Raw genomic sequence first — 17,919 nt, forward strand, 5'->3', positions numbered from 1 at the left:
CTACAAAAAGAATTAACATAGCTGTTAATTTTGGCAAATTTTTGTATTTTAATAATATTATTTTGAATACCAGCTAGTTCCCGGTGAATACCCCGCCTGCTGCGAGAGCGAATGCCAGTCACCCACCCACGCCGACATTCGGGCACCAAGGAACTGTTCTTGTGTGAAAAACACACACACATTTGTTTTATTTCGCTAGGACTCGCGACTATTACTTCACAAATCGGAAAATGCCATCGAAAAAGAAAAAATACAACGCTCGCTTTCCGGCGGTAAGTGGGAAACCCAGTTGGCGGCCGGGAAATCGCCGCTGTTTGGCGGCCATGAACGCCGAAGATGGGTTATCAGTTTTCGGGCATGTGTACATATGTACATCTCGGCATACATACATACACGCCTCGCATAATCAGAGGCTCGAAAAAAACAGAAGATTATAATGTTTCCATATACCCCCATATACAGGGCCGCATCAAGAAGATAATGCAGAGCGACGAGGAAATCGGGAAGGTGGCCCAGGCAGTGCCCGTCATCATCTCGCGCACGCTGGAGCTCTTCGTGGAGTCGCTGCTGACCAAGACGCTGCGCATCACGAATGCGCGCAACGCCAAGACGCTATCGCCATCGCACATGAGGCAGTGCATCGTGTCCGAGAAGCGGTTCGACTTCCTTAAGGAGCTCGTGCGGAACATACCCGACATCAGCGTCGCCGAGGAGGCCGCCTACAACGAGGACGATGTGCTGCGCAGCTCCCCGGAGGATCAGTACCCCGATTCGGACACGCCATATGATCTTAGCCTGCCATCGACCTCCATGCGCTCGCAGGCCAACGGAACCACCGCCTACATGCGCTCCATGAGTCTGAATAATGGAGTTGGAGCAGGAGGAGGTGGTGGTGCCGCCACCAAGCGGCAGTTCCAGCCACAGCCTGCGCACATTTCCCATCCAAATCCCACCAGCACCCTGCCCGCCAAGTTGGCCCGTTCCGAGTCAACGCCGGCCTACACGCCCCGTGGCAGGCCACCCAATCACCTCAAGAAGCAGTCGGTGCAGCTCGACACTGCCATACCTGCACCGATCTGCAGCTACGAACTCAACAAGCCCATCGTCAAGATCGACTACAGCCACATGCAAATGCAGATGCCCACGGCGAACCTCTGCACACCGGATGCCTCCGATTCCGGCTCGGGATCGGGCACAGGATCCGGGGCGTTCAACTTTGACATCGCTGCTCCGGTCATTAATATCGATTTGACAAATATCGTGGCCGCCGGAGCCGGAGTCGGAGCGGCGGGTGGCCGATTGCCCCCCGCCTCCATTGGATTCGCAACGGCCACGCCGGCGGATAACAACAACGTGAACCAAATGGCTGGAAAGAGCAGCGCTCCCATCATTCCAAAGGCCACCGCGGCATCAGCGACCCCCACTGAAACCGTTTTCGAATTAGACGAAGACTATGACAATATTTGATTAGGATCTATGTGAATGCGCTTTTAAATTATTGATACATTAATATGTACTATAGGTCTAAGTAATCACGATACAATTTTTTGCAAAATAAAGACCATGCTGGATTTTAAGCTGACAAGGTTGAGTGAGTTAAAAAAAAGTAATTGAAAGCAACGAAAAATTAAAAATATTAACATTTTAGGTTTGAAACTTTACCAGAAATTTACTTAATATTTGGAGTAATTTAATTTGTAAATTGTAATATATATATCTTATTTACTTTGAATAGTGGAAAGAAAGCGAAAAATTGTAAAATTTAAAAATTATCAATAGAGAATAGCATATTAAATCAGTTTATTTAAATATCTCAAGTATACTTAGTACTTAAATCACAAAAAATGTTTGCATTCATGGAAAATGTAGAGAAGCCGCCTCTTGGCAACCGAAAGTCGTACATGCCCATCACAGAAGCCAGGTTAATAGACGAAGTCGAGAGGTACATTGCCCAGCCGGAGTTCTCTTCGGATGTCCAAGTGGCCCTGAAGCTGCAACGCATCTTCTATTTGCAGTACAGCGAGCTGGCTGCCAAGTTGGAGACTGATCTCGCTGCAGTGCTAACGCGGTTGGATGCTGCCAAGAGTAACTTGGAACTGGTGAAGAAGTTCATAGACAATCCAGGCGAGGAGTTCCAGAGCCTGGTGCAAGTAGCCCAGGGAGTATTCAGATGGGTGACCGTTCTGCCAGTGGAAAAGGTTTCCCTTCAAGTGGGCACGGCACTGCAAATGAAGTTTGACCTGCCCGAGGCTGAGGAATTCATCAGAAAGGACATTACAAGCCTGGTGAAGCAGCGGCTGCAGCATGAGCATGATATTGACTTTCTGCAGGACCAAGTCAACACAATCGAGATGAACCTAGCGGTTTTGTATAAACATGGTGTCGATAAGCAAAAGCGAGTTACGCAAGGTGGCTTGGCGGGCCCTTCTGGTCCTTAGTATTTTGTAGTTTTCAAATTCTTTGTGTTTAACGGGTCATATCTTTCAAATTTTTCGTTGCATACCAAGTAAAATTTAATGAAGGAGTTTTCTATATATTTATGGTTAAAGTCGCGCTTAAAGTTTTGTTAAATTAAATAAAGAAGCATATAAAATACCACAACATATTTAAAAAAAATTTACGTTCAATATTATTTTAGAACTTGACGTGAATTCAAATTGTTCTTATTTTTGCTAAAACAAAATATACATATATTCAAAATTACTAAATTTAAAGGATTATAACTTAATCTATCAAAATGTTTTCATTTCTGATAATAATGAGATTATCCCTGCTTATAGACCGTAATTGCTTGGAGTTTCCCCTTAATATAAACATTACAATTACACTATTAGTAGTACCGCAAGGAGGTCAGAAATTCGGGACCGCGGGATCCTAGCCCGTGCCCTACTAAATAGTGACCTTTATTTACCGTGCTTGGGTATTTATAAGCGTATACACATCATAATAATTATTACTTAATTTCGCCAGGGAGTACCGCTTAGTCATTGTGTAATCCTCGGTCACAGCCAATTACAATTGAATGCCTTTCAATCCCCTTCGTCCAGCTCTAGGATTTCCCCTAGCATTTCGTATATTCGCACACGCAATCTGCCAGCCACAATTGATATTAATTTGTGTCCGATGTGGGTCAAGCTATGATGTTCTATGCCTCTTCCCCACCCTCATGGGCACACAAAATAATATGGTAATGGTGAGGACAAACCTGACAAAATTGAGGAGCCTGGCAAAGTCAGATATCGCGTGGGAAAATCTTATTGCAACCGAAATTGCTCGGCGCTCCCAAAGGTGCAGCTCTGAATTATATGAATTTTCCCCCATATGGGTTCGGCATAATTGATTAGGGTCAGCATTAGGGTCAAAATATGATTAGCCAAGCCCAGATTAGATTGCCAATTCGCTGCACACAAAAAACTATGTAAAATCAAGTCATATTGTTCCATTAGTTGAAGAACAATTGTACGGACAGTTAAATTTTATAGGTTAATTACTTTTATCTTGGAAGCCTACTTTTTATGAAGCAGTTTCAAATTTAAGTCGTTGAATTTACATAGGGTTTCTCTGTGTGTAGTACCTATCCCCAGATCAAATGGCTTCTTCTGGGGAACCTCTATTACAGGAACGGGAATCGAAAATCTGGATGTGCACACCTGCATTCGTGGACTCCACTATGTCCACCTGTCTTGAGTCATGGCAAAAACGTTTGAAACAATAAAAACAACTTGCGGCGCGCCGCCAGTGCCAAGTTTTCATGTCCAAGGCGTATTTATGTCAACCGGAAGTAGGTTTACTGACCCACGTATACCCGTGCGGGCTGCCCAAGGGACTTCGGCTTTCTTCGGGGCTTCTTCCTTGGGACCCGAGTGGTCAGTACGCGGAGTTCCAGAGCGCAGGACGATGTATAAGAAGGTATTTGCCCACGGCGGATTAGTTTTTCTACGAACGGCGAGTGCAGTGCATCGGATCGATGCAAATGCGCGTTGATTTTTTTGGGTACTCAGTTTTTATTTGAAATTCTTTTTTTTAAAATAACTCTACAAGTAACGGTCGATTTAAAATCAAAAAAAACCTAATTCAAGTGTGCCCAAAACCGGAAATAAATCGTCGGTTAAATCGAACTCTTCTAAACTTTAAAACTCCTTGGTGAAAAGAAAAAAACCTAAAACAATTAACTCATAGATGTCTCTAGGAATTCCCCGAGTTGTGACTCCGTGACTCCACTTTTTGCTGAACTCGCGGTTTGAGTTGGTTGGAGCTGGCCAAAAAGGGGCGGTTTCTGGGGGCTAGCACGACATTAGCCAAGGATTTCTCCGGCACTGCCACTTCAAAATCCCCCTTATTTCAAGCGGTTCTTGGGGGTTTCCTTTCGGTGGGCTGTGTTTGCACACATACCTGTCCTTAAGCGTTATTGCTGCCATTGCCGTTGTTGTCTTGATGTTGCAACAGTGCCCGGGTGGCCAGGTGGCCAGGTGGCCAAGGAGGAGTAGCTTCGGGCCAAGTGTTGTTGACTCCTAGCCGCTGCACAAGGCAACGCGAATTTGTTGCGGTTTTGACCCTATTCCAAAGCCAAGGAAAAGTGCAGTGTACTCGGCTAGGGTCTTAATACTCAGCCGAGTACAGGAAAAACGTTCTCAGCCGGAGAATTTTACAATGATTATAAGCAGAGCTCTCATTATTATTTAGATGAATGGGGTAATTTTGGAACCGCTTAGGATTGTTCAAATTAATTAAAAATCCATTACAGTCTGATCTTAGAAAGTTTACAAATGATAAGGGTATCTTATAAACAGTTCAGATCATTCTTTAAATTTATCTGAAAACCGTTCAGAACATTAAAATCCAAGAAAATATAATTTAAATAATCAATGTCCTAATTTCTCTATTTTTGTCATTGAATTAAATTTCCATTTCGTTAAAAAATTATATCTCTCAGTATCTTGTTAAAATATAAAAATTTACCTTCTATTACTTTTCAAGTTTGTAAGACCGATTTATTCACAAGGTCTGTGCCTTTCGAAAAGTTAACATCATATTGAGAAATCGAAATCGCATTCCAAAAAGTTGAACTTAATGTTAACTTCTCTAACTATAACCTTAACATGTCATTGAAAAATGGGACCTTAATGCTTATATCCACCTACAATGCTCACTTACCTACCTCTCAATCCTCAGCAACGTAGTTATCAAATGGGTCTCTCAAGAGACCCTCTACTGTACCATAACACATCAAAAGCGAACGTTAAGAGTGCATTGAAGTGAAATGAGCGAAAGTGCGTGACTGTTTCGAATGCGTGCATTTAGTAGATCACTGCCATCGAAATCGAACTATAGCTACGGGGCATCCCCAGCAAAATGAAAAATTAGTGGCGGTAGAAGTGTACGAGTGCTCGAACATCGCGTGCCACAGACATACCAACAGGTGTCACAGTAATCAAAAGTTGTCTAAGAGGCAGAAAGAGCTGAAAAAGAAGCACACGCCGAGCAGATGAACAAAACATGCAAACACCAAATGCAGCCGCCTCGGAAAGCGGCGAAAAGCGGAAAATTCGCGTGGAAAAACTCACGGCGAATTGGCCTCCCCCGGTGGCTTTTCTTTTCGGCTTTTCAGTTCGCCAGGCCCAGTCTCAATATCTCAGCGGGTCTGCGTGTGCAAACTGTTGGGGAATGGAAAAGCAATGTGTGTGGGGCCATTCATTGTGTGCTGTTTTGGATTTGAAGTGTAGGCAATATTTCTCTTGAAGGCCTGCCTTTTTGCTCACTTACCGCTGGGCGGCCATCAGTTTAAGTTTGGCAGCGGCCACGTTTCGTCGCGTTTCCATTATTTGTTGCGGCTTTTCAGCAAATAGAATGCTATTTTGGCACAAGTGTAAACTTTAAACCCAAATGTAAATTATATAATGGGATCTAAGAGCTCTATGAGCGAAAAGCTAAGCAATATAAAAAGCCAGTGTGGACGTGGCACTAATTAAGAGACGTTATTCAAGTGTGACCGCGTCTTAATGAGATGCAGGAAAACTGCGTGTAATGCGGCAAATGGTTTAAAAATACGAAACCCAATTCGCGAATGGGCAGCTAAAATCAAGGAGCCGGCCAACTCCGCACACGCGTCATGGCCACAACAAGAAATAAAAAAAAAGCCGGCCAAGTCACTTCCTGTGGCCCAAAGTGTGTCACCGAAATTCGAGCGGCGGGCCATAAAATGTAGGTTAAATATTAGGCAGAGGAAAATCAATGCGAACAAAGGCCATTCATTCACACCTACCTTTCCTCGGGCTACGTCATTCCGCAAAAATATCTGCGTACTCCAATTAAACCATCGCTTATTTTTGGGTGATAGTCCCAGCCCGCTCGCTTTGGCTTCCACATCTCTTGGGTCGTTCGACTTCAAGTGCAGTCACTAATGCGGCAATTTGCAACATGCAATCCCGGTGCAGCCAAGCCAAATGCAATAGCAATTCCCCCGGGGCTGTAGAGACCTCCTCATATAGTTATGCTCTCGTTAGCGCCTAGCCAAGACAAGCTCCAAGTATTTGGGAGCTACAGATTGTGAGCCATATAGCAGGTGCAGGTGCCTTCCATTCCATACCGATGGCTTGGGGCGGGTTTATCAGCGCCTCACACGCAGCTATTTATAGGAGTGGAATGGCATTAGAAAATAAAGCCGTGCAATAATAATTACTCTACTGTTTTGAGGCATATCCAGTGATGGAGGGGGATCTATGTATCTAGGCAGTTGTACCTAATTGCTTATTTTTAACAATAAAAAAATAATGGTGTTTGAACTAAGAAATTATGATATAGGTACTGGATATGTTACATTTATAAACTTTTACTCAAGTTAAAAGTAGGATTTAAACGTAAATCCTACATTTATCTTACCAAGAATGCAAAATAATTTGATTTTTCTTAAGATGACAATTCATTAATATTTAAATTCCCTTGTCAGTTAAACTTTCAGGTCTAACTTTCAGTTAACCTTGAAATTTCTTTGGTATAATATCATAAATAATAGTATTCTATTTTATAGTTTAGTTGTCTGAGATAACATTCAGTTATTCAGCAAATCGCTTTGTTAAATTTACTGTCTAGTGAAACAAATATAACCTTTAATTAAATTGGTGATTTCTTTGGTATACATTTCTCAAAAATATCAACTACTTATCATTACACATGGTATTAAAATCAATATTCAAAAGTTTTTGGAAAAAATAGGTACCCATCCAAGACCATATTTCTCGAAATCTGCCTAGGTAAACGTAACTTAGTACCTTTCCAGTCCCTACGAATCGGCAATAAAGCCGGCAATCTCGCGCTTTGGTTTTTAGTCTTGGGTCTCTGGGTCTTTAGTTCTCCGTTCGCCCTACTCCAAATCCGTACTCCCTACATAATCCCTCGGCGAAGGCGTCGCGTGTACGTCTCTCTGACATTGCAAAAAGCCGGAAGGTCTCGCTGGTCTGTCTGTAAAATCAAAAGATGTGTGCGAATATGGGTGTTGTGTTGTGAGTGATTTTTAAATACATTCTGTTGCTTCGAATAAACAGCTCCTGGCGTCATTGGTTTTGTGGCACTTAAACTGAGCCGAAGGACGAACGCGGTGGGGGAGTATCCACCCATCCATCCATCCTGCGAGGGAATCGGAATCCATCCATCACCCAACCACCGTCTACTAAATTTCGTGCAATAAAACAAACAATGGATCGAAAAACATCATAGTGAATGCATGAGGGCCGAAGATCGGTTAGCACCCATGTCAAGCCATGCAGCAGACCCTCTCGTACTCATCATCATCGCTATCGCCATCCCCATCCCCGATGCCCAGGCCTTCCGCATCAGCAGAAGCAGCAGCACCTCCTCCACCGATCCCCAATCTAAATCTAAGCCCAAATCCCAGTTCGAAACCGAGTCCGCGTCCCAGATCCACAGGCGGCGATTCCAGATTACAGCCGTCGATCATCCCAGTGATCCCGGACTATAGCTATCGCACCCACACCACCCGCTCCATCATCTCTGCCCAATCGATGGCTCCTTCCACCTTCGCCTCCAACCAGAGCTTCGTGCGCCAGCCCTCGGAATTGGATGTCCAACCTTATAGTAGCCTTTTTGGGGATCCAGTTCCACCGCCCATCCAGCCAGATGATTACTTTGGAACGGCGGCCTTTGAGACGCTGCGAACGGGATCCGTGGAACTGCCCAGTTCCGAGGAGGATGCACTGGTGGCCGCCGTGGCGCTGAACACACTTATTCCCGGAGCGAGGGAACGCATCTTTCCAAGCGTTCCCTACTCGAGGACTCCGCGGGGATCCCTCCTGCCGTACCTGCAGCCTCCCGACATCCAGATCCTGCCCAACTCGAGCGGTGGTTCCAGTTCGGAGCAACTGGGATCGCCCAACTATCGACTCCTGGCTCCCGACGACATCCTCAACAAGCCGGACATGTACGATCTGGAGAACGAGGTCGAGGAGTACACCGTGGTGGGTCAGAGGATGTCCTTCGACGGTGAGGAGGAGCATGAACCGGCGAGGACTCCCAGCCAAGCGCCTGCCAAGTTGAGTGTGTCCAGCATTACGACGGAGGATCCCAGAGGGTGGGTATATTTATATAAAAATAGGATATCGTCAAATCTTTAATATCCAAGTATCTTAGTAATTTCTCCAATTTATATTTCATAATTCGTACATATACTGAAAATATTATATTTTCTTATGTTATTTTAATGCTATATATTTTTATATATGTTGAGATTTTAAGTGTTTTGTACTTAAGAGAGAGACCTTTTTTCAAAGTCTGGGAAGTTTTTAGTGATTCCAGGCAAACCATGGTCTCCACAAGTTTTTGCGCAATTTATCATCTCTTTACAATTCCTTTTAGATTGATGAGTGACTCCTATTCTGGCAGAGATTGGTTCCGTCCAGCGCCGCAGCACTTCCCCGAGTTCACGCGCATCCCCCGATTGCGTCCCAGTTCCAAGATGATCATGTCCATGAAGCAGGACGAGGGACCTCTCTCCCCGCTGGCCACCATGATCCAGGACATGAACAGCTCCAGCAGCGGAGGCGAGGAGCGGGTGGCGCCCAGTGAAAGGATGTCAGTTAGCAGGGACGTTGTACTCTCACCGCAGAAATATCTGGAGGAGCAGTTGGGTCTGGAAATGGGCAGCCAGAGGCAGTCTCTGGAGGACTACGGAATGCCACCGCCTCCGGCTGCTCCGCCCCCTTGCCACAGGTCAAGGACACTCTTGATGGAGCAGGAAGACAACCAGAGCGTCGAACCTACTTCTAGCTTAAAGCGAGAAATGTCACCCGTCATCATCAGGGACTCCATACCCATGGGGGGAGATTACAGGTTGGTAGTATAGGCATCAGGGACCAAAAGTATACTTTGTATAATCATTATAATAAAAATGTATTATATTGTAATACTCGGGTATTCAAATATACCATTGGCTAAGATTAAACTAACATTTAAAGAACGCTTATAATGATTATATCTGAATGGAAATAATATCTTTATATCTTACCCCTTAGAGTGGACCAACCGCGACCGCACAAGAAGACTGCTTTCACCATCCTTTCCGCGGGTCAGGTGGCTCCATCTCCATCACGGCCTCCTCCACAAGAAGCTCCTCCCACCAGCCGGAGACATGCCTCCATCCAGTCGACATCGACGACTACCTCATCGCCGGCCGCCAGGCCACAGATCAGTCCTCGCCGGAGATCGATATTCGGCTCAGATTCCCGACTGCCCGAGCTGGGTTACGCTCCCTCCTCCAGCCACCTGCTCCTCCAGCAGACCACGGATGACTCACCACGACCCTCTGTGCAGTTCAACATGAGCGGACGGCACAGCCGGAGCAAGCTGGCCATTCCGCAGAAAGGCATTCTCCAGCAGCGGGACTCGCTGACCTCCTCCATCGACACCTTTACGCCAAGGGCGCAGATCAGGAGGGGATCCATGGGCAGAAGTCCCACCCACAGTCAGCTGCCCTATGGCCAGAAGATCAGGAGCATGGAAACACTGCCGCTGATAAGGGATCATTCATATGGCAGTGGCATTCCCCGCCTGCACTATGGTTCCACCATGGATTTGGGCGCTCCGGAACCGGCTGTCTTTCCACCTGGAGCACTCCCTCGACCATTGAAGCCAAATCAGAATCCCACGCGAAGGCAGCGCGGCCTCCTGAAGATCATCAACAAGGAGGAGTCGCTTGCATCATCCCAAATCCCGCCGCGTTCCAACTGGTGCAGCTTGGAGGAGCTGAGCAGGCCCACTCCCAACCAGGCAACCAGACGTCGCTCCAGCTCCACCTCCCCAGAGCGGAGGAGCTCCACCCAAACTGCCTCTGATCGGAGGAGCTCCAACCTGAGTAGTGTCACTGCCACCACCTCGGATTTCAGTTTCCGACGACCCACGCTCTCCACACTGCCAGCGTCTCTAACTCTCTCCAGGATGCGTCGTAAATCCGTTCAGGCTCCCAGTCCCAACAGGATTCCCAATAGGATTCCCAGCTTTGGCCAGCGAAGGCAGTCCATCTATCAAAGGGATCAAGATAAGCGGGATGGGGGTTCCAAGCCTTTGAGCAGGCATGGAAAGATTGCCAAGCCCAGCACCTTGTCACCCATAATTGGAACTCCCAATAAGGACAGTAGCTCTGCCCAGAGTCCCACCCACAGAAGCTCCTTAATGGGAGATGCAGCGGATACCCCATCAGAGGTGTCTACAAGAAGGGATTCCCTTTCCCGCATCCCGATACGCAAAAGTCCCGAATCTCGCTCTAGTTCGCCTCTAAAAGATTTTGGAGTCACTGCTTCCGGAAGGAGTTCAAGGGCTAGCATAAGTATGTCGCCTTCCAGAGGAATGAATGTCCATACCAGCAGTAGGTCGCCTTCAAGATCAGTACCTCCAAGCAGAACACCCTCAAGGGAGAGTGGTAGACCAGGTGGAGACTCGCGTTCTGCATCCAGGGGACCATCTTCGAGGCCAGGTTCTAGGTTGGATCAGGTGGGAAACCGCTTGGAAAGGTCCAGTTCGCGTTTGGATAGATCTAGCTCTCGCTTGGAAAGACCGAATTCACGTTTGGAAAGGTCCAACTCCCGTTTGGATATCTCCCGTGGAAACTCCAGAGCTAACTCACGACTGAGCATCAACTCATCCCTAAGATCCTCCAGCATTTCACCTGCCACCATGGCCAGGAATAGAAGCATGAGAGGATCCATCACACCAAGTCGTCGGAAATCCATTTCTTTAAGTCCAGCAAGTGCGATGATGACGGGTCGTCGAAAATCCATCAGTCCCGAAGCTTTTAACCAAAACAGAAGAGTTTCCAGTAGGGGAAAACCAGTTGTTCCTCCAGACATACTATCTCGTCGGAACTCCCGCTCTCGTATACCCACCAGATCGACCATAGTCGCCTCCAAATCTCCGCCGTCTTCCTCCAAGAAGAGATCAAAGTCGCCGGAGAAATCAAAAACCATTGGATCGACGCCCAAAAGCAGCAAAGCTGGAAAGGTTACAACCACCAAAGGAAGCCCCAAAGCGAAGCCCAAGATCCCTGCAAGTGCCAAACCAAAGACCAAGACGGAATCCTCCTTAAAAGCCCCACCAGCTAGAAATGCTAAGAAGGCTCCGGCAGGTGGTAAGCCCACCACTGAGGGAAAGAAGCCAGCTGGCAAGGGGATTCCAACAAAGGATGTGAAGGTGGAGAAGGGAAAGGAGAAGGGCAAGGAGGCAGGAAAGGTTGTGGCTTCTAAAGAGCCAGTGCCTCCAGTGAAAGCGAAGTCCCAGGTTAGCAAGAGTAAACCCTCTGGAGGAGCACTCTCCACAACGGAGACCAAAAAGCCTACCGCCACAAAAGCTCTAGGAATAGCACTGGAAAAAGGAAGTAATGGATCTGACTCTATAGGTGGGATTCATCCACTGGCTGCCCAAGTGGGTAATGCAGTGCTCCAGGCTGTGGAAGCTGTTCCTGCGGTGACCAGCGAGGTAGCCATTCCCTCAACCCCAAGTGGCAAGGGCTCTGGAGGTGCCAACATGTCCAAGCTGGTGCGGATGAGCTCCAGGATGAGCCTGCTGAGCAACAAGAGCAACAAGATCCGTTCGGATTCCCCTCAAAACCGAAAGGTGGCCACAGTAAAAGAACAACCCAACGAAACCGAAGGTGGGTCTCCTTTATGTTCCTTATGAAACACCTATTTAACCATCTCTCCCTCCAGAAACAGTGGGTCCCAGCTCGCAGCAACCCATGTCCAATGAAGCCGCGGCTATTCTGGAAAAGTCCCAGAAAACCCTGGAGAACATTCAGAAGACCGTCACCGAGGCCACCGATGAGATCCACAAGACCATCACCGAGAATCTCACCGATCTAAAGAGCCTGGAAAACGACCTGGCCGCCGATCCCTCGCCCACACCCAGTTCTGGAACCATTTTGGCCAGACCAGGTGAATCCGCCTCGCGAACAGGGACGGCCGATGGAAGCATTGCTCCCCAGAGTTCAGGGGAGTTGCCTAAATCCCCGTTTCCACCCACGCAACCTATCGAAGCCTCGGTCTCGGTTTTGCATCCCAATGAAAGCTCCGCCGATCGAATTGCCAGCGTGCCGGAGGTGGAGTGTGAGAGCTCCGATCTTCCAACTGCGCTAGATGCATCCGAATCCGATCTGGGTGGAAATGTAATGCCCACGCCGGAGAGTGGAGCGGACTTCAAGGTGGACGCCAAGCGACGATCGCCAGACGGACAGGGAGGATCCACAGCGGGTAGTGGCGGTCTTGCCAAGTAAGTAAAAAAAGGGTTATAATATGAGGAATACCAAAGATAGGATTACAAAATAACACTTTGTGTATAAATAGGTTCCTTTAGCACCCCCGATAGAAACGTATAATCATGTTGGTCACAGTAGGTACTGTAACCATCTGAATTGATGTTTCTGTAACTCATCTTGTAATGGCATTTCTACCAAGAATGGTTAACGTAATAAACTTTCCTAGTACTATTACTTTTATCTGAATACATTGTAAAATGTTCTACCAGAAACAGATACTTGAAATATCAAAATACTCACACGTTACTATTAAGTAAGTTTTACTATTAAGTATTATCCGAAGCTACAAAGAGTACATTCTACTATTGATAGTAAACTATGTTCTACAGTTACATATCTTTCTATATTGGTAAATTTCATCAATTTTGTTTTGTCTAGTATACTAGAATCCGACACTTTTCCCAAATTAAATGAACCCAGCTTAAAGAATTGTTAATTTGACCAATGAAATAGTAACTTACACAACTAAGTATTGACAGGTTACTATTTAACAGTACTTTACCAACATTGTTTGTATATAATGAACTTAAAATAAGTTATATACATTTTTGGTAGTATTTCTTATAAAATGTTACTTCACTTTTAATCATAACAATGCAAGGACTTCGGATGAAAGAAAAACATTCATACCAATGTGATCTATTTTAAAATATCCGTTTAAAGCAAATGTTTAAGGCCTACACATTTTATTAAGGTAACTTATAAGGTTGAATTCCAATGCCCATCAGTGACCTTTGAGATCCCCTAATATTATACTAGTTTACTTTTCTAAGCCCCTTGAGAATAGTACTAGTTCCGTTGTTGTCACCAAAGGACCCAGCGACAAAACCATTATAAATTCCCCATGTTCGCTTGACCATTATGAATATTCATCAGTCAAGTCGCCATACAATCTGTCCGTTTCTAGTCAGCTAGAATTTGAATTTTCGGCGGGAAGGCTGGCTAGAATGGCCAGTAATACTACTAACATTTTGCCTCGACCCTAGGGTCCCCACATAAAGCACCCACCAAGGCTTACAGCGCCCGGCCAGCCAATTTGCATACAGGAAACCCCCAGGGAGGAGGGGTACTAGCCCAACAACTATGATACATAAAACTTTACAGTGCCGTGTGGGCAGGAGTTCCGTGCTCTAGACTCTGCTGGCACAGGTCCGTCAAGCCACTCATAAGTGCGTCAATAAATTTCGAAGAGAACATGGGGCTGGGATGGGTTGGTATGGGCTGGCATGGGTTGGCCAAGACCCAGGAACCACCTTTGAGGAAATCCGTTCGTCGGCAGGTCGCGAAGTCCCAATCGCCGAAGGTAACGATGTCCTTCAGTGCATTGTTTTTCCAGCCATGCGAGAAACCCGCAAGAAACCGTGTGACCGACCAGTTACAGTGGGGATTCCCCTTCATTAAAATCATTAGCCCTTAAGTAACCGTGTCCACTATCGGCCAGACAACACTGTACAGTATAGCGTGCGCGGAAAACAAGGGGGAAAAGTATTTTCGCAACACGACTTAAGTTGCTTGCCGCAATAACAAATCAGTTCGGGCCGGACAATCGCGCCAACCGCAGCACTAACTCGCTGGGAAATTCCTACGGAAAGTTGGGAAACTCTAGTCGATGATTTCCCAGCAATTAATACGGCAATAACCATCCGAGACAATTCAGCGAAACCGAAATGCTGAACGGAACGCCGAACAACGCGGTCATCTACACAGTGGATCTGGCCCAGGATCCCTTCATCGATGGCGACAAGTACTTCTTTAGGTAATTAGGAATGGGATTCAATTATAGGCTATCGGTGGGCGTGATCTGCCAGCGGGTAAATAAACGCACTGACCTTGGAAGAGGCATTTAAGGCCCAAGAATGTACGGAAAACTAGCTCCATTCATTTCGACTGTCTCGCAGTGTTGTTTGAATTTCGACCGGAGCAGGTCAAATAAATTGCCGACCTCCAAATTGCGTTTGGTCGTTGGCTCGTGCACAACGGAATTACAAGCGTGCTGTGGTTCAGGAATATATATTTTGATGTATACTATACACACGTGAGCACATGGACCCTTAAAGAAATTGTGTAAGCGTCCGAAAAGCAAAACTCTCGTGACATATTTTAGTGGTTGGCGTTGGCATACTCAAAATCGACCCAAAAACGAAACTTCATTATGCCAAGATTAAAGTTCAAAAGCCAAAGATTTAATATTACACGCCACTCAGCAACTGCAACTGCATTATTCATAACTTAAAGAGACTCTATAGAGAACTTTACATAGGCCCACGCTAATGGTAATTCACTTCCGAAGGTGATTAAATTTCACGCCAGCAAAGTGCGGAAGTGATTCAGGACTATCCCACAAACTTGAACTTTCCAATCATACAGCACTTCCGCCGCCTGGCACTTGGCCAATCCCAGAAGCCATAAAAGCTTATATCCGGTCGACTGGCTAGTCAAGGACATTGGGGAGGACCATCCCTGGCTAGACGGTACTTTACAACGTGTCATAATCGGTTTAGTTGCTACGTCTTCTAGTATGAAGAAATTAAAGTGGCCTTAAATACTTGTTAGGTAAAAGTGTAAACATTTAAAGATTCCGCAGATATCGCTAGGGTTTTGAAATTACAAATAATGGTGGCTCTTTATGATTTCGAAACACTGTTGGTTTTTATAATACCCCAGTTCTTAGGTTTTCAACTGAACTTTTACCCCGTGAAAAACTTTAGTTCCCAAAAGGGAAAATTGTTCTCTAGGTCTATTAAGACTTACATTTTTAATAGTGCGTGCTTATGCCTATTGAAAAATCTTTTTTTTGCAGAAGAACTCAGATCTTTTCAGAACAATAATAATTTTTTAAAGAATCTATCACTCACCATTATATTTTAAATGCTTAATAAAATACCTATCCCTAAAAATATCCTTCTTAGAAATAAGTAAATATATTTATATATATATATATTTAAAAAAAAGGCTTCTAACAACATTAAAATGTTTCTTTTCGCTGAAAATATAATTAATGCATTTTATATATTTTATCCCACACCGTTTGAACCAGGAGCAGCAGTCAGGAGTTCCTCGAGGACAAGGACAATGCCAAAAAGGGAGGTCTGTGCGGCTGCTGCTCCGCGCTGTTCATGCCCTGCCGCCGATCCCGCTGCTCCCGTTGCTGCCGGCGCCGCGAGAGGAACCAGTCCGCCGAGGACCAGCCCGTCCTGTGGAGCGGCAACAGCAGTGCCACCACGGCCACCAATGTCCAAGTGATTGATGAGACCAAGCCGAAGCGCAAAAAGGCCACCGATTGGTTGAAGTCCAGCTGCTGCCGGAGCTGTCGCAAGAAACCCGTCCACTCCGAGGGGGAGGAGGAGGATCCTGTCCAGGAGGAGGTGTCCAAGAGGACGAAGCAGGGGGCCAACATGAGCACGGGACCAAAGCCGCGGGGCAAGTGCGGCCTCTGCCTGAGCAAGGTGTTCTGCTGTCGCTCGGTGAACAAGGTGGATCCCACCACGGGCGATGAGACGGAGCTGAGTAAGTGCTGCTTCTGCATACCCTGTCGCAGGGGAAACCGACCCAACAAAAAGGGCAGCACCGTGTCCTGGCGGGATCAGGACCCCGAGCTGGGAATAAAGCCCACCGAGTGCTCGGTGGTGGAGGGCACCTCTGAATCGGCCATGTCGGCGACAGCGGATGCTGCAAATAACCAAGTTCAAGAGTGAGTATTCTGGATTTTTGGTGATATTTGTTTTGTTGAGATCCCATAAGAATTTTAACTTGATCAAAAATCTAAAAGGTTTTATTGCGGAGGTAGTTTAAACTTTAATCTCTACTTTTCACCTTCAATAGTTTTAGTTCTTCCGATTTCCAATATCAATTCAACATTATTCAATTGTTGAAATTATACGTGTAAATTCAATGTTCCACAAATCTGATTTTATACTCAAAAGGCTAAAATATGTTTTTATTTTTAATATACCAATTTATTTCAGGGGATGCTGCAAGCGTTTCTGGCTGATGTTGCTGTGCTGTCGCAAAAAGAAGCGTCGTGAGTCCAATGCCCGGAGGCAGAGTATAAAGGCGCCGCCACCAAGCGAGGCAAGTATTCCACTGAAATAATGCTATTATATTATTAGTAAATAATAATGCTACATAATCAAACTATATCTCTACCATTAGGACACCCGTAAGAAGCTGCACGTGGACCTGGTCGAGTATACATCCAAAATGAAGGGAGCTATTCCAGTGCTCCCGCTGTATTTGGCCTGGTTCTGCGCCTTCTGCAATGTGGTTTTTCCAGGTCTAGGTGGGTTGTCAAAATGTTTGTCCTAAACAGCTATTAAGTTAAAGATTCCCCACTAAAGGCACCTTGCTGTCCGGACTCTTTTGCCTGTGCGTGGGCATTCCGCGCTTCTCACAATTCGACAGCGCCCGTGCAAGGATTGGATCCTTCATCATCAACATCATTGTAGCGGTGTCCCAATTCTTCTGCGTGCTCTTCTGCTTTGTGGGATGGGGCTGGTCGATTTGGTGGGGCACCATAATGCTAAAGTGTGCAAGTAAGAAGAATGCGATCTTATTAAAATCAGGGACCCTCATCGCAATTCCTATCCCCTTTCAGAGAAACTGAGCAAAATCAAAAAGGTGGAGCGCTTGGAGCTGGAGGAGGAGCAGCGGCAGGCGCACCTGGCGGAGGCAGCCAAGAACGGCGAAACCGAGGCGGCCAAGACATAGTCCTCCGATCCCGGTTATAAATAAGTTGCTTTTTATACCATTGTGTACATACTTTTGTACAAAACATGTAGATTCCACAAAAACATGCACTTCCACATGAACTTCCAGGTTAAGCGAAATGGAACAAAACTTCCTTTAAACATGATATGCATTACTGTAAATGTATTAAAATCATTAAACTTCCACTAAAATATGAACGTTTTTTATTATTCCCAAACAAATAACGCAACGAAAGTATTAAAGTATCTTTCTTATATTATATGTATATATATGGTACAAAGGACATCTGAAAACTGCCTATTTTATTGCAGAAACACGTATGGTTACTGATTCCCAATTTAGTTTTAAAATGGTAGAACCTGAAGCATCTAGTTTTTAAACTTAAATTCCGGGCAGGG

The 17,919-nt window shown here is 45.7% G+C and overlaps 3 protein-coding genes across 6 annotated transcripts; all 3 read left to right on the forward strand.

Annotated features, from left to right (window-relative positions):
- The first annotated feature begins 99 nt into the window (after nt 1-99).
- On the forward strand, nt 100-1,585 carry NC2alpha (negative cofactor 2 alpha). The gene is made up of 2 exons (XM_017074256.4): nt 100-272; nt 463-1,585. Exons 1-2 carry the CDS (start codon nt 231-233, stop codon nt 1,465-1,467), a joined length of 1,047 nt encoding a protein of 348 aa, XP_016929745.1. The 5' UTR covers nt 100-230; the 3' UTR covers nt 1,468-1,585.
- Nucleotides 1,586-1,739: 154 nt separating this feature from the next.
- Nucleotides 1,740-2,599, forward strand: LOC108008847 (prefoldin subunit 3). The gene has a single exon (XM_017072753.4). It carries the CDS (start codon nt 1,845-1,847, stop codon nt 2,436-2,438), a length of 594 nt encoding a protein of 197 aa, XP_016928242.2. The 5' UTR covers nt 1,740-1,844; the 3' UTR covers nt 2,439-2,599.
- A 2,414-nt stretch (nt 2,600-5,013) lies between these two features.
- stum (mechanosensory transduction mediator stumble) lies at nt 5,014-17,729 on the forward strand. Of its 4 annotated transcripts, XM_036813537.3 has the most exons (10): nt 5,027-6,201; nt 7,542-8,584; nt 8,869-9,342; nt 9,525-12,154; nt 12,210-12,768; nt 15,852-16,505; nt 16,780-16,885; nt 16,967-17,093; nt 17,152-17,346; nt 17,409-17,729. In XM_036813537.3, the coding sequence occupies exons 2-10, from the start codon at nt 7,758-7,760 to the stop codon at nt 17,519-17,521; spliced, it is 5,685 nt and encodes a 1,894-aa protein (XP_036669432.2). In that variant the 5' UTR covers nt 5,027-6,201; nt 7,542-7,757; the 3' UTR covers nt 17,522-17,729. The 4 variants fall into 4 exon arrangements, with proteins under 4 accessions (XP_070850773.1, XP_036669433.2, XP_065719512.2 ...); XM_070994672.1 differs by lacking the exons at nt 16,967-17,093; nt 17,152-17,346; nt 17,409-17,729 and having other exon boundaries at nt 5,014-6,201; nt 12,216-12,768; nt 16,780-16,921; XM_036813538.3 differs by lacking the exons at nt 16,967-17,093; nt 17,152-17,346; nt 17,409-17,729 and having other exon boundaries at nt 5,015-5,885; nt 16,780-16,921.
- The last annotated feature ends 190 nt before the right edge of the window (nt 17,730-17,919 follow it).

The sequence above is a fragment of the Drosophila suzukii genome, chromosome 2R, assembly GCF_043229965.1.
Source record: "Drosophila suzukii chromosome 2R, CBGP_Dsuzu_IsoJpt1.0, whole genome shotgun sequence".
NCBI classification, from domain to species: Eukaryota; Metazoa; Arthropoda; class Insecta; order Diptera; family Drosophilidae; genus Drosophila; species Drosophila suzukii.

Coding starts and splice junctions, on each gene's coding strand:
- NC2alpha (XM_017074256.4), top strand. CDS start 231: ATGCCATCGAAAAAGAAAAAATACAACGCTCGCTTTCCGGCG. Junction 273..462: donor ACAACGCTCGCTTTCCGGCG/GTAAGTGGGAAA, acceptor CCCCATATACAG/GGCCGCATCAAGAAGATAAT.
- LOC108008847 (XM_017072753.4), top strand. CDS start 1,845: ATGTTTGCATTCATGGAAAATGTAGAGAAGCCGCCTCTTGGCAACCGA.
- stum (XM_036813537.3), top strand. CDS start 7,758: ATGCAGCAGACCCTCTCGTACTCATCATCATCGCTATCGCCATCCCCA. Junction 12,155..12,209: donor ACAACCCAACGAAACCGAAG/GTGGGTCTCCTT, acceptor CTCTCCCTCCAG/AAACAGTGGGTCCCAGCTCG. Junction 16,886..16,966: donor AGGCGCCGCCACCAAGCGAG/GCAAGTATTCCA, acceptor CTCTACCATTAG/GACACCCGTAAGAAGCTGCA.